The following is a 15,811-nucleotide window of genomic DNA, read 5'->3' as shown; positions in this document are numbered from 1 at the left end:
TGCCTTGGAGATGGTGGAAAGGCTTTGGGGAGTCAGGAGATGAGTCACTCACCGCAGAATACCCAGCCTCTGACCTGCTCTTGTAGCCACAATATTTACATGGCTGGTCCAGTTAAGTTTCTGGTCAATGGTGACCCCCAGGATGTTGATGGTGGGGGATTTGGTGATGGTAATGCCGTTGAATGTCAAGGGGAGGTGGTTAGACTCTCTCTTGTTGGAGATGGTCATTGACTGGCACTTGTCTGGCGTGAATGTTACTTGCCACTTATCAGCCCAAGCCTAGATGTTGTCCAGGTCTTGCTACACGCGGGCACGGACTGCTTCATTATCTGAGGGGTTGCGAACGGAACTGAACACTGTGCGAACATCCCCATTTCTGATCTTATGATGGAGGGAAGGTCATTGATGAAGCAGCTGAAGATGGTTGGGCCTAGGACACTGCCCTGAGGAACTCCTGCAGCAATGTCCTGGGGCTGAGATGATTGACCTCCAACAACCACTACCATCTTCCTTTGTGCTAGGTATGACTCCAGCCACTGGAGAGTTTTCGCCCGATTCCCACTGACTTGTATAAATACTTGTGTATATATACAAGTTTGCAAATGGTACTAAGTTAGAAGGCAGGGTAAGTTGTGTGGATAGGGACAAGAAGTTACAAAGGGACATAGAGGAGTGGACAAAAGTATGGAGCTCTATTTCAAGTTAAACCAGGGGAGCAGGACAAGGGCACATAGTTCCAAACTAGTAAAAGGCAAGTTCAGGAAACATATCTTTGCACAATATTTTCTAAGGAAGGTAGTGGAGGCAAAAGCTCTGGAATCATCCAAGAGGCAGATGCTCTGACACAAGGTTACGTATTTCTCTGGAAGGACGAGCGAGAGGGGCCAAATGCCACCTTCATCTGTACTTATTTTTGTGACCTCAGTGGGAGGGAAAAGTGGTTTTGGGAGCTGGATTATATAATCTACAAGTAACTATATCAAAAGAGGGGCTGTGAATTTTTTTGATTTTATAAAAGGAGGTCCTGATATAATAGGATTGAATACTGCTGCCACAGATAGGTAAATTTAAAAGTAGGTTTCAGTGGATTTTGTTATAAGAGACCCGAGTCTAGATTTTCCGATATTGATGTTTAAATGAAGCACCTGCCTATCTGAGGTGGTAACTACCACTGCTACTGATCTCGCCGCATGGAATATGCGTCAGTGGGCAGAGAGGGAAGGAGTTCCACCAGGCGGACCCTGGTGCCCATTTCCTGATTCCAGTCACCCGATTTTCACAGCAACAACAGGCGGCCAGTATCAGAAAGTCCAGGTTATGGAGTTTGGTATTTAGCTGCAGTTGGCTAATCGCCTGACTGCAGAGTTTTCTGGCAGGTTCAACTCCTGGAAAAAATCAAATTAGCTACAATACTGCTATAGTCTATCATTCTATTTTGTAAACTGATTTGCTTTTCAGTGATCGACCCACTCAGCAATACCATGATGTAATGGTGTTACCAATTGGAGTTACTGTGCTTTCTTCTATTTACTAACTGCTAAATAGCATTGCAAGATAATTTACAAGAAGAGAATGCCTTTTTTGAATGATTCCCAACATTCAGAAACACTTTTATCAACTGGAATTGTTTATCACAAAATATAGGACAAATTGTGCCCTTACCTGAGCTTTTGACAGTATCGTTTTACGTTCTCCAGAGAAGCTGCATTGATCTGTGCCTGGAATTCTTCCACAGAAATATTGTCCGTATAGTAATAGCCGTCCATGCTTTCCATTGCTATATGGGAGAGGCATTTCATTACTCAGTTTTATGAATTCAGCTTCTAAGCAATAAGCAGGATCAGACAAAATGCAGCAACAGCAAAACTGTGATATATGGAAAGCATCCCATACCTTGTGTAAAGAGCACTGGGTGAACTTTAATACCTCCTCCATTCTTTAACCTCTGAGGAAGCTGTTCAAAATTGTAATTCTCAATGTAGAGAAACACTTTTAAGGCTTGTCGATTCCCTTCTACTTTGTATGTGACAGGATTGTCTGCATGAAACAGAAAAACCAAGTAAACACAAGTCACCTTATTCTCCTTACTCTAACAATGACCCCAATTTTTACTCAGGGTGGCAGCGGAGGCAGGCAGCAAACCATCACGAACTCAGCAGCATGTGGCCCAAGACATCGGCAGGTGAGTCCCACAGGCTATTTATTGCCCCACCTCACCATGGTTTCCGCCATGCAGGTAGGGTTAAAATTGACCCTTAAGTTTGAACACTGCTAAAAGCTAAAGGTAGTGAAGGGATTCTAGTAATATTGTGTTTGAATTTTTTTGAGATGGTAACAATCCCTCCTTTTAAGCTATTTTTACCCTTTCCCTTTTGGGTTCCCTGTGCAATGCACCAATGATGACTCAGATGGATAGGTTGGCAGCCTACTTCCAGAAGTACAGCAATACTTTGGCTCGTTGTTCACTTTTTTTTATGACGCCTCTGTGAAGCACCTTGGGACGTTTGTCTATATTAAAAGTACTATATAAATGCAAGCTGTTGTTGTGGTGATGATGATGATAGTGCATCCAATGTGGTGTTAGGTGGGGATATCCAGGATTCTGACCCCACGACGATGAAGAAATTAGAGTATATCTCCAAGTCAGGATGTTGGATGCCTTGGAGGTGATAGTGTTTCCATGACGTTCATGCTCTTGTCCACTTGAAGTGATGGAGGACATAGAATACATTTACAATATGGATGGGGTATTCAAAGGCTATGAAAATTTCAGGAATACATCATTCAATATAATTCCCAGCATTTGTGCCTTGCTAACACTGTATGTTGGGAATGCCTATACATTCCAAGTGTACAGGGCGGCAATGATGACAGGACAGAAATTTAGAATTTAGAAGGCTGCTACAGCCTTCGCAATTGATCATGGAAAGATCGATTGCATCGGCTATGGTCATTTTTTAGCCAGGCACAGAGGCCATTGGTCACACTACACTGCAGCAGCCTTCTGAGATCTGCCATAGCCATTTTACAACCCCTTAACCTGAAGGGATCCTGCAAGAAGCTTGCTCAAATTACTTGAATGATCCTGAAAAATTGGCAATTCTCCAGTTCTCTGGCACCACCCCCGTATCTAAGGAGGATTGGAAGATTATGGTCAGTACCTCCACAATATCCAACCTTACTTCCCTCAGTAACCAAGGATGTATCCCATCTGGACATGGTGTCTTATCTACTGTAAGTACAGCCAGCCTTTCTAGTATCTTCTTTTTATCAATTTTTAGCCCATCCAGTATCTCAACTACCTCCTCTTTTACTGTGACTTTCGCAACATCTTCTTCCCTGGTAAAGACAGTTGCAAAGTACTCATTTAGTACCTCAGCCATGCCCTCTGCCTCCATGCGTAGGTCTCCTTTTTGGTCCCTAATCGGCACCACCCTCCTCTTACTACCCATTTACTATTTATATGCCTATAGAATACTTTTGAATTCCCTTTTAAATTAGCTGCCAGTCTATTCTCATACTCTTTCTTTGCCCCTCTTATTTCCTTTTTCACTTCCCCTCTGAACTTTCTATATTCAGCTTGGTTCTCAATCGTGTTATCAACCTGACATCTGTCATACGCCCCCTTTTTCTGCTTTATCTTATTCTCTTTCTCTTTTGTCATCCAGGGAGCTCTGGCTTTGGTTGCCCTTCCTTTCCCCTCGTGGGAATGTACCTAGACTGTAGCCGAACCACCTCCTCTTTAAAGGCCGCCCATTGTTCGATTGCAGTTTTGCCTGGCAATCTTTGATTCCAATTTACCTAGGCCAGATCCGTTCTTAACCCACTGAAATTGGCCCTCCTTCAATTAAGTATTTTCACTCTAGATTGCTCCTTGTCCTTTTCTATAGCTAATCTAAACCTTATGATACTATGATCACTGTTCCCGAAATGTTCCCCCACTGACACTTGCTCCACTTGACCCATCTCATTCCCCAGAACCAGATCGAGCAATGCCTCCTTCCTCGTTGGGCCAGAAACGTACTGATCAAGAAAGTTTTCCTGAACGCACTTCAGAATTTCTTTCCCCTCTTTGCCCTTTACACTAATACTATCACAATCTATATTAGGATAATTGAAGTCCCCCATTATTTCTACTCAATGGCTCTTGCACCTCTCTGTAATTTCCCTGCAAATTTGCTCCTCTATATCCTTGCCACTAATAGTTGGCCAATAGAATACACCAAGCAGTGTAATGGCACCTCTACTGTTTCTTAACTCTAACCAAATAGATTCTGTCCTTGACCCCTCCAGAACATCCTCTCTCTCCAGCACTGCAATATTCTTCTTAATCAATACTTCCACCCCCACCCCCTCCTTTCTTTCTTTCCTTCCCTTCCTTCCCTATCTTTCCTGAACACCTTGTATCCAGGAATATTTAGTACACAATCCTGCCCTTTTTTGAGCCAGGTCTCCGTTATTGTCATGACATCATATTCCCATGTGGCTATTTGCACCTGCAGCTCACCAACCTTATTTACTACGCTTCGTGCGTTTACACACATGCACTGTAAACCTATCTTAGACTTTCTTGTATTCTCTCTTAGTCTGATCCCACCTAATACCGTACTATTTCTTACTCTATTGCTATCTGTCTCTCCCAATCCTTTGTGCACCTTGTTTCTCCTTTCCAATGCTAAATCCTGGTGCCATCCCCCTACTAAATTAGTTTAAATCCTCCCCCACAGCCCTAGTGAACCTCTCCACGAGGACATTGGTCCAAGCTCTTTTGAGGTGCAACCCGTCCGGCCTGGACAGGTCCTACCTCCTTCAGAACTGGTCCCAATGCCCCAGGAATCTAAAGACCTTCCTCCTGCAACATCTCTCCAGCCACGCATTCATCTGCTCGATCCTATTTCTATACTCACTAGCGCATGGCACTGGGAGTAATCCGGAGATTACTACCTTTGAAGTCCTGCTTGTTAATCTCTTACCTGGCTCCCTAAAATCTGCCTGCAGGATCTCAGCCCTCTTTCTACCTATGTCGTTGTTACCGATATGAACCACGACCTCTGGCTGTTCACCCTCCCCCTCCAGAATGTTCTGCAGCCGCTCAGTGACATCCATGACCCTGGCACTGGGGAGGGAACATACCATCCTGGACTCACGTCTGCAGCTGCAGAAACACCTATCTGTTCCCCTAACTATTGAATCCCCTATCACAATTGCTTTCCTGACCTTCTTCCTCCCCTCCTGTACAGCTGACCCACCCGTGGTGCCATGGACTTGGCTCTGGCTGTATAATAATCTAACCGTTTGTCCATCCAAAGATATGATGGGGATTGATCTTCCTCCCTACTTTCTGCCTGAGTCCAAGTTGAAGTGCCCTCAACCTGCGGATTCAGATCACTACCAGGACCCCAGTGTTCTGCTGACGTAGGAATGCCCATTGAAAGAGACTTGTGCACAGAGCAGGGAACGAAATCAACAGCTTTGAGATCTTCTGGCTGCAATCCTAAAACAACAGCCAAAAGGCCTTAAACCCCGAAGATTCTCATTGCTTTACATGGAAAAAAAATACTAGTGTTCTCAAGGCAGGAGGAGGTGCCAGGCTTCTCTCAGGTCCTTCAGTCTGAGGGGTTTTGGCTGTAATCTGTAAATTCCATTTATCATGGTTGTTGCTGCGTTTGTGACACCACCAGGCAGAGATCTCGGAAAAATGTGGCGGGAGGCATGTGTACATCATTCCCACATCAAGTATTTACATGCTTGTCCAGGTAGAAGTGCTCTGCCTCCCCTAAGGGAAATCCCTATAAGTGCATATGAATTGCAAAGAGTGTAGGAACCAGCATAAAGGGGTCTCCAGCCCTTTTTCTTCTGCTTTTTGCCCAAGAAATAAACATTTTCAGATGCAGAGCATTGGAAAATCGGCTCTAAAAAAAACTACTACTACCTGTCCCTCACAGCTCAACACATACAAAAATACTTATACACAGAATCATTAAATATTATAGCACAGAACTAGGCCATTATCTTATCTTATCCACAAGCCATCACCAATATCTTTCACCACATGGCTACCTAGTCTAATCCCACTCTCCTGCTCAAACCTCTTTTTTTTAAGCAACTATCTGATTCCTTTTGAAAAGAATTTATGGACTCTGCTTTGTGGGAGAAATTTCCATATCATACCCCTCTCTGTGTAAAAAGAGTTTTTCTAACCTCCCCTTTAATTCTTTCTCTGATTATCTTAAATTTCTGTCTGCTTATCTTGCTGACCAAGGGAAACAATCCATCACTGTTTACCTTATCATAATCCTCCCTAATCTTGATGATCTCTATCCCTTAACCTTCTCAGCTGTGGTGAAAAAAGCCCTAACTTCTCAAGTCTCTCTTCCTAACTGTAACCCCCTCATCCCTGGTGACATGAATAATGACATTTAAGAAAAAGCTGTTTCCATGCCCTATACCATGCATTCAAAACCTATTAACACAGTACTCGCTGATCTTTCTCCCATTACGTTAATTGATCATTTAATTTTCTAGTTGCAACTGTATTATGTACATTTCATTCGCAGGATTCCAAACAGATGTGAAATTCTAACTGAGTTGATGCAGGTAGCTATAAAGACAAAATATTACCATAACATTACAGAAATGACAGATTATAGTTCTGATTTTAACTCAGGACACGAGTTTGGCATGGGAGCTTCAGGGTGAGTGTCAAGTTTGTCTGGTCATGCCGGAGTGATGCCCGGGCCATTTTAACTCCCAGACCTCATTTCCATCTCTCCGGAATCAGTACCTGGCCAGTGGGTGGGAGAAGCAGGGGAGCTCCAAGGTTTCTTTGTGGGGCCGAGAGTAGCACACCTGCTCCTTTGGGCCCACATGGAAACCGTAAAAAATTTGAAAACCTTTTGAAAGCACTTTTCTGGGCCTGCCCGGCACTAGTCATAGGTCGTGTGAATGATGCGATTTTAACGCATCACAATTCTATTTACGTCATAGGATCTCAACTTTTCCATATTTATGAGGCTCTTGCCTGCCTGCAATGAGGGCCTCACACAGGGCGAAACATGTCAGTTAAACTGCTGGCGGGCATGAGTGCGACGTCAGCCCAGAGGGGCGGACACTGCTTCTATTTAAACCCCCACATTCCCCATTCTCATCAGCACAAGAGGATAAATCAGCCCTCATATTATGGGCTCGATTTTGGGATCGTGTTTCCGGCGGGTTCCCAGCGGGGCGGCCCCGAAAATCCCGATATCCGGTCACGTGACCGGATCACGACGAAATGCCGGCCACTTCCGGGTACCGCGCTGACGTGCGGGGCTGCGCGCGCAAGCCCCGCTGGTGGGAATCCCGCAGGCAATTAAAGCCAGCGGGGTTCCACTTGAGTGTACTTACCTTGCTCGTTGTGGTCAGTTAATGAGCTGAAGCAGCTGTCAAAAGAGAAAGTGTGGGATTTTCGGTTCAAGGCAGTGAGTTTCCCACACTGGGGGAAACAGTCCCTCCTCAACCAGGCGTGTTGCAGCCAGCAGCCTGTGGCAGGTGCCAAGGTGCGCTCCACGGGGGAGAGCCCTCACCCACGCAGGAGGCCACCGCGTCACATAGGGCAACTCCTGCCCTCCACCACCCCCCGCCAAGCCAGAGGACAGACCGACACGAAACCGCAGCCCCAGTCCGAGGAAACACCCACCTACCCTGCACAACCCCTCAGACCAACACCTGCCAGATGGGTGGTGCGTTGACATCGTCGGAGGACGAACAGCATGACCAGCCCCAGCAGCCTCGCAGTCCACGCCGTCCGCCTCGGAGACGTGGGGCCCCCCAACACGGTGCTGCGGCACACCCACCTGCACAGCAGGAGGGAGGGCAACCGCAGAGAGATGCGTCGCAGGAGGCACTACCCTCCGCACAGGGTGTACAGAGCGAGGCTCAGCTTCATGGACCTCTCCGAGGAGCAGTGCATACGTCGGCTCAGAGTCAATCGCCAGGTAGTCGCCGACATCTGCAGCCTCCTTAACGACGAGCTGCTCCCTGATGGACCAAGCAGCATCTTCTTACCTGTCGCCGTCAAAGTCACCACTGCCCTCAACTTCTTCGCATCCGGTTCCTTCCAGGGTGCCACCGGGGACATCACCGGGGTCTGTCAGTCCTCTGCACACAAGTGCATAAGGCAGGTCACCGATGGGTTGTTCCGCAGGGCCTCGCACTACATCAACTTTGCCATGGACGAGCGCAGCCAGATGGAGAGGGCGGTTGGATTCCATGCCATGGCCGGCTTCCCACGGGTGCAGGGTGTAATCGACTGCACCCACATCGCAATACGGGCACCTCCGCATGAGCCAGGGCTGTTCATCAACAGGAAGGGGTATCACTCCATGAACGCCCAGCTCATCTGTGACCACCGCCAGAGATTCCTACACGTGTGCGCCAGATACCCCGGCAGCTGCCACGATGCCTTCGTCCTCAGGGAGTCCGCCGTCCCGCCCATCCTGCAGGGACCCAACGCCGGCAACGGCTGGCTCCTCGGCGACAAGGGGTATCCCCTCCACACGTGGCTCATGACACCTCTGAGGAACCCCATCACCAAGCCTGAGCGTCGGTACAATGACAGCCACACTGCTACCAGGTCTACAATTGAGCAGACCATAGGGCTTCTCAAGATGCGCTTCAGGTGCCTTGATCGTTCTGGGGGAGCGCTGCAATACACACCATTCAGAGTGGGACGAATCATAGTTGTCTGCTGTGCCCTGCACAACATGGCCCAACAGAGAGGGGTGCCGCTGGAGGAGGCCCCATCCACACCCGCCACCCACATTGAGGAAGGCGAGGGCGAGGAGGAGGAGGAGGCGGAGGAGGCGGAGGAGGAGGAGACGGAGGAGGAGGACGCGCCAGAGGATAGTGGACGACCCATGCGCCGAACCACGACTCACCGGGATGGTCGACGGGCCAGGGAGGCACTCATACGTCAACGGTTCTCCTAGAGTCAGACACTGCGAGGCGCTCGCATCTCCTCACCTGCACATGCGAGCGGCCATACCAGCCCCCTCCACTGAAGACTGTTGCCAGTAATCCTGCACCCACAGCAGTGTGCCCAATGGGTGGCAGCAGGTGTTCGCCGTCATGATGGCCTCCACGGAACGCACATATTGCACAGGCCGCGGAAGAATGGACGAGAGGTGGCAGGAGTGGTGAGAATAGAGTATTTAATATCTCCAATGTGACATTATATTAAAAAAAAATGTACAAATTAATAGACACCCTGGTGTATTCCCTTTGTGATTATAAGGCCTTTGGATTTCTTCTCCGGGAACCCCTACGTGGTGCTACCCCTGTGGCTCCAGCAGAGGTAGTGGCAGGTTGCTCGTGTTCTCGCCTTGACCGGGTAGATGCTTTTGGCGGACGGCCCCTGGGTTTCGGTGCCCATGAGGGCACCTCCACAGACTGCTCCTCCTGCACCGGGGCAGGGGCAGACTCGGCCACCTGGAGAGGAGGCACCATTGCGGGTACTGGTTGAGAGGTGGGCGACGGGTGGGACGTGGGGGCGCCTTGAGAAGCGTCCCCGCTTCCATGTCCCCGGTCACCATCATCCCTCTCTTGGCCTCGGCCCACATCACCCCTTCCACCCTGCTGGACGGCAGTTTGGATGGCATGTGTGAGGCCTTGCAAGGCCACCCCGAGTGTATCCGTCAGCCTGTTGATGGCGGCGGAATGTTGCTCACCCTGAATCCGTACAGACGTTGTCAGGGCCTGCAAGGACTCGATCTGGAGCTGTGCGTGACGCTCGAGGGAGGCCAGCCTGTCCTCCACCGCAGACAGTCCCGCACCTACCCGCGACACTGTGTCGCCGGTACCCTCCTGTGCCTGCGCCACCAATGCCCGCAAGCAGGAGTTGGACTCCTCCATCGCCTGCGCTATTGTGGACAATGCGCGCGGCACCTCTCCCAGTACCTCAGCAATTAGCTGGTGCCCCTCGACGACTCTCCTTTTCACTGGTGGCCCCCTGGGTTCAGCATCTGGGTCCGGCTGAGCAGAGCCTGGAGATGAGTGCTCCCTCCGTCGCGGACCCTCTGCGGCTGCCCCTGCCACCAGGGTCTGCTCATGCTCACTCGTGCGCGGTGACTCACCAAGTGCTACCCCAACTAGTTGGCGAGGGGGACCCACCGAGGTGCGTGTCTCTGCGCTGGTGGATGGTTGGCTCTGATGTGACGATGCACCCTCAGAGACCACCATGTCCTCTGAGGAATCGCCCTCCTCGAGCGCTTCACACACAGACGGACCTGCAAGAGAACAGAGGGCACTTTGAGGCATGTGGACCAACTTGACAGTGCGCCTGATGGCAGGTGATGATACGGTCACTCGCGATCATGGGTGTTGAGTGTCAGCTTTCCCTTACCGGCTGTTTCGGCAGCGACACACTCGCCATCAGCCACCGACAGGCAATGTCGCGTGCGGGCGAGGTCGAGCGCCTCCACCTCGGCGTCGGTCAGCTCCACCACTTGCGGCGGGCCACCTCTGGTGCGTGCCCTTTCGCGATTGTTCTTGCTTCTCTTCTCCTGTGAAGGCAAAACACAGATGTGTGTGGGTGCGTATTGCATCGTGAGACGCATCGAGCATCGGTGTGGTTGGGTTGAGCGTAGCGCAGATGGATGGGAGGATGCGTGTGCCACGTGCCCATCCCATTGCATGGGGATTGGGGTGTGTGGTAGTGTTCGGGTGGGGTCAGGGACGGTGGGTACTTGCGTGCACGGCGAGGATGGTGAATGAGTGGCTGTGAGGATTGCTGATGGAGCGCAGTGGTGGCTGTGCAGGAGGGGGTTGTGATCTGTTTGGCGTGATGGTGGGGACGGGATGTGGGAGGGTGCGTTGGTGTACTCACCTTGCCAGACCTAGTCAGGTCATTGAAGCGCTTGCGGCACTGCTCCCAAGTCCTTGGGGTGTTGCCCCTGCTGCTCACCTCCGCCGCCACCTCTGCCCATGCCTTCCTGGTGGCGGCGGCAGGGAACTTGCGTCCATCTTCTGGGAAGAGCGTTTCCCTCCTCCTCCTCACGCCCTCCAGCATCAGCTGCAGTGCTAGGTCTGAAAAACGGGGCGCAGCCTTTCCCCTTGGCTGAGCCATCGTCTCAAACCTCTTGATTGCAGCAGGAGGGGCTTTGGAAGACTGCCCCTTTAAGTGGAGCTCCTACATCGTGTCGACGGTACTGCGCATGCACAGCCGGCCGGCACGCAGCTGGGGAGCGGAGAACCCGGAAGCAGGGCTTAATCGGTCCAATTATCCCGCGATCGCGTGGGGGACGCACACGATTAGCCGTCCGCGTTTTCAACGCTCCCGAAGGACCACCCGCTGGGAACCCGCAGGCCTGCTAAATTCGAGCCCTATAAGTCTAAATTGAAGGCATAGGTCACTTGTACGTACTTCAATTCTATACTGAAATCTTAGCACTCATAGGCAGAAAAATGTAGTCACGATTATCCCCCTCCAATTTTTATTGCAATTCTTCTTTGTTTACAACACATAGATATATATAAAATTTATAGTATATATCGTACATTGTGGTAGTTGAGTGAGCTTTACTAAGTGGCTTGGGTAGTGGATGACTCCGAATCCAGGAAGTGACAGTGGGGTTAGTGTAAACTGCTCTGCTTGTCTGCTGTATCAGTCCCTGATGGGCATTGGTTGCATCACTAGAGTTTGGGTGTTATCCTATTTCAGTGTGGTGAGCATGCATCAGATGTTTCTATATGATTTATGTGGCGAAGTCATTATACAGATCACCACTATCTTTGTGTTTAACATATATTTCCTGAGACATTCCCCAGTAGGTGGGACATTTAACTCATATGGTAATGACACTGGAGTGACATCGAAATGCTTCCTGCGTCGCTTTCCTTGGTTTCCATCTGGAAGACACCAAAAAAGGTTGCCGAAAGAAAGTGGGATTTGGAGATTGAGGCCTGCACTTTCAGATTGGAGGATCTGAAAAGAGGCTGCATGCAACCTCCTAACATCTCTGGAAAGGTAACTTTTAAGGCCATCAAGGATGGAGAAAATCTGGTTGCTGTCAGGCCTATGGCATCCACCCTATCCTTGGGATAGAATCACTTCCAAATGAGGGTCATAGCATGAAAATGAGCTAAACCTGGAAACTCAACTGGGTTCAACTGCACTCTGGTTGGATGCATGTGGGGGGGGGGGCGGTGGGAGGGGAGAGGAGAAGTTTCATCCCCATTGTTTTTGTCGTACTGTTGCAAGCTTCCCCTAAATACTATTGTTTTACATAACTTCCATTTCAATGCCAAAAATGCTTATCTACACCAAGGCACAAAATAACCTATTTATACTGCCAGCAGTTATTTTTTTCATGCCACAGTGATGATTGTATTCTTCTTACCCCATTAATGATGCTATTATTATCCTTTTACTGGTCATGTCAACTTTGTGCTATGAATGTCTGAACAACTGAATTGAAATTAAATGACAGATCAATTAAGGGGTCATTTGTAATTTTCATATTTGTTTGCCACTGTACAAAGAACTAGTTTGCATATCTGCCTTGCAAAGCCATATTGTAGAAATGATTATAGCAAGAATTATTACAAAACAGCAAGAAAAAATTTATTGAAATTTAAACAGAAAATCATAGGGATCATGTGCCCAAATTTTCAATAAATGCTCCCGGCAGGCAAAGCTCCCTACACGGGAGCACAATTTTATAATATTACCCTTAGTTATTCATGTTTTGTGCCACCTTTCAGTGATCCATCAGGTTACCGGAGTACCAGTTGCTAAGGGTGATCAGTACTGGTTTCTATGAATAAACATTTCTTTATATTTGGATTGGAAGTTTCAAAATTAACAAGTAAATTTAAAAGTAGGAACTGCCTCCAACAGACTGTCAGGAAATTCAAAACAGGACACCAGAAGCTTGAAGGTATTTCTATCACTATTACCAAGGGCTGAGAAGTACACCTACTAAATGATCATGAAAATAGGCATGTACCCCTGTACCATTGCACCAACTCTGCAGCCCTTCTCAAACAAACCCACCACTTATTGTACCTTTAGAGGAGTTGTTCTCTTTGCTCTGAGTTATCATAGTATCTGTGCATTAACTGTAAGGCCACCTTCTATTGCTGGTGCCAACTCCTATGAACGTTTGGCCTTCAGTCCATCAACCTCCCTTGCTACCACCTCAAACTGAGACAGGAAGTGCAAAACCTTGACATCCTGTTCAATCTCAAGATCAAGTTCTTCCCCACATCTGCACTGTTATCAAAATTGATTTCTTTCACCTCTGCAACATTGCCACTTCTGCCCCTATCTCTTCTATTGTGCCGTTGAAGCCTTAGTCCACACCTTCATCACCTCAAGGCTTAACTTCTCCAATCCCCGTCTAGCTGGTTTCCATGCATCAACCTTCCATAAGTTTCAAATCATCCAAACGCCGCAACTCACATTCTCATCTATACTAAATGCTACAATCCCATCAACACTATCATCACCTCACCCTACTTGAATAATCTCTTCCTGTTTTATGCCCCAGTGTGCACTGCCCATTCCTCTAACACCAGATTTTTCCTTGCTCCCTGCCCCAATGTTTCACCAGTGGTAGCCACTCATTCAGCCACTAAGCTCCTGCCCTCTAGAAATCTCTACCAACTTCCCTCCACCTTGCCATCTCTTTCCATGCTTTCGAAACCACCTCAAAATCCCTCCTCTTCAACAATGCCTTTGGTTCCCCATCTGTCTCCCCCAGTCCCTGCCCTTTCCCCATGCTTGGTGCCTATTTTATTACAAAGCACTTTGAAACATTTTCCTGCATCTGTGGAATGTTAGTGTTGTTGTAGAAGTAATTTTGTTAGTGTTATTATAGCAGATGCTATCTTTTGCACATGCGGCTAAATTGCTCCTGGCAATAAATAGTTGTAAAAGATAATCATGTACTGATCCAATGTTAACAGTTTTTTTTTTGCTTGTGAACTGTTTGTTCAACTGGAATTAATGGGATATTGACAATTTTACTTAGGAATTACAGAATTACACAATGCACTAATTTGAACATGTGAAGCTAATGTAAAATGCTGGACACGGCAGGTAGAGCAGGAGATAGCAGTAACAGCTGGAGAGATAAACCCAATATTTCCATTGATGTAGCATTCCTCAAGTACAAGACACCATTGATTGCAATCAAGTTTCCATCCATGCAGCTGCAGTCAATACCATGCATTTTATCAAGATGTAAGGTTAATGTTTCCTCAATGTTCAAATGATAGGCAGTCACTGGCAAAAAAAAATTCTACAAATCAATGCTCATTCTCCAAAGAGTACTCATGATGCACAATTTCACTGGCTGCCTACACAGTCCTGCCTGCGTGCCAGGTATAACTTTCCCAATTCTAGTTGTTGGGAGATTTAAGACTTTGCAATACTTCTCCTATCACTTACCCAGCAGCAGTTGCTGGCAAGGGTCTGGCGGTGGCCTAAGGAGTACTCATCTGTTCCTGTGCTTTGGCATGCATGGTACTTCTGGAGGCCAAGTCCTTCCTGCAGTCACTGATCTCTGTGTATAAACTACCATCATATTGCTGCAAAGTCTGTCAATGCCTCCTTCATGAGTGTTGCAAGTCAAAAGTGGTATCCATTGCATCTTTGTCTGTGGACCTTAGCATCTCTCTATCATCAATGGAGCATTCCTAAGAGATGTTCCAATTGTGCGTGCTAACCACATGCCAGATGTCTTGCCAGAGATGCCACTGATGTTGCATACTGCTCAATGACAGACTGCAGAGCAGAGAATTCTCGTTTCATGACAGTGCCCAAGCTGGAGATAGAATCCACAAGTGCAGATAGACCAGATGCGTGGTCTTATGCAATGATACAAGTGAATTGCTCACCAGTTCATGCTTGTGAAGTATCCTAAATTTTATTCATGGCTTCATGAGACTAGAATAACAAAGCAAGCTAGCAGTGCCCATGGTCCTGCTGTACCACCGCACAGCAACAGCCAGTCCTTCTTCACCAGCCACCTTCCCCCTTCTTCAGTGATTCAGTTTGTGTTGCCTTGTCAAACACAGTAATAACTTCCAAAGTGCTTAGCTGGAAGTGATGTGGATGCCACAGAGTGCTGAGGTGAGTGTGACAATTGCAGTTATAAAAGCTTCCTTCTTTTCGGCTTGTAGCCATTCTGCAAAAAGATGGCACAGGTTGAGCACGTAGGCATTGTTTTGCATATTGTTGTAGCAATGACAGTAAACACTGTGTTTTGTAGAGGAACACAAACACTGCTTTGAATCTGATGACAGTGAAAATCATTGCTGTAGTGAACGTGTGCACCAACAGCATTGCTGATTCCACAGCATCCCCCAGTGCACTGTACAGACTCCCAGGCTATAATATCCATAATGGGCCACTCAAATCAGGTAAAAGGTTTTATTTGCTGAATGTCACCACCAGTCTCAATGTGCTAGTGCCCACTGAAGGCGTCATCCTTGGCCAAGAAAAGAACAATTTATATTACTTGAGATGTAAATTTTCAGAAAAAAGCAGAGGATGCACAACATATATATAAATTGGCAGGTCTCTTAGCATTAAATGTGTAATATCTTGCTAGTTGAAAATGGAAAAACATACTAAGTATATAAGTATAGCTAGGGAGCAACCTTTTGCAGCCTCTAAAAAGCATGTGCCTTTTTCCAACTTTGTAATAGCATCATTACATCTCATACTGCACAGCAAGGTGCTTGTTAAATTTAGGTTAACAATACTCTTCCATAAAATTATACAGGCAAACATGTCTGTCTCCTGCTAGCTCTGCAGCCTCCTTGT

The 15,811-nt window shown here is 47.7% G+C and overlaps 1 protein-coding gene across 4 annotated transcripts in view; it reads right to left on the bottom strand.

Moving 5' to 3' along the window:
• Positions 1-15,811, bottom strand: part of prex2 (phosphatidylinositol-3,4,5-trisphosphate-dependent Rac exchange factor 2) — a 428,462-nt gene that overhangs the window by 100,719 nt on the left and 311,932 nt on the right. For all 4 annotated transcript variants that reach the window (XM_067980312.1, XM_067980313.1, XM_067980315.1 and 1 more), the window contains 2 exons: positions 1,894-2,037; positions 1,663-1,777 (listed from right to left, as the gene is read on the bottom strand). In XM_067980312.1, the coding sequence (XP_067836413.1) occupies positions 1,663-1,777; positions 1,894-2,037 (259 nt within the window). The remainder of the gene's footprint in view (positions 1-1,662; positions 1,778-1,893; positions 2,038-15,811) is intronic.

The sequence above is a fragment of the Heptranchias perlo genome, chromosome 3, assembly GCF_035084215.1.
Source record: "Heptranchias perlo isolate sHepPer1 chromosome 3, sHepPer1.hap1, whole genome shotgun sequence".
Lineage (NCBI taxonomy): Eukaryota > Metazoa > Chordata > Chondrichthyes > Hexanchiformes > Hexanchidae > Heptranchias > Heptranchias perlo.
The sequence above is the reverse complement of the archived record's forward strand: the minus strand, read 5'-3'. Positions and strand labels throughout refer to the sequence as shown.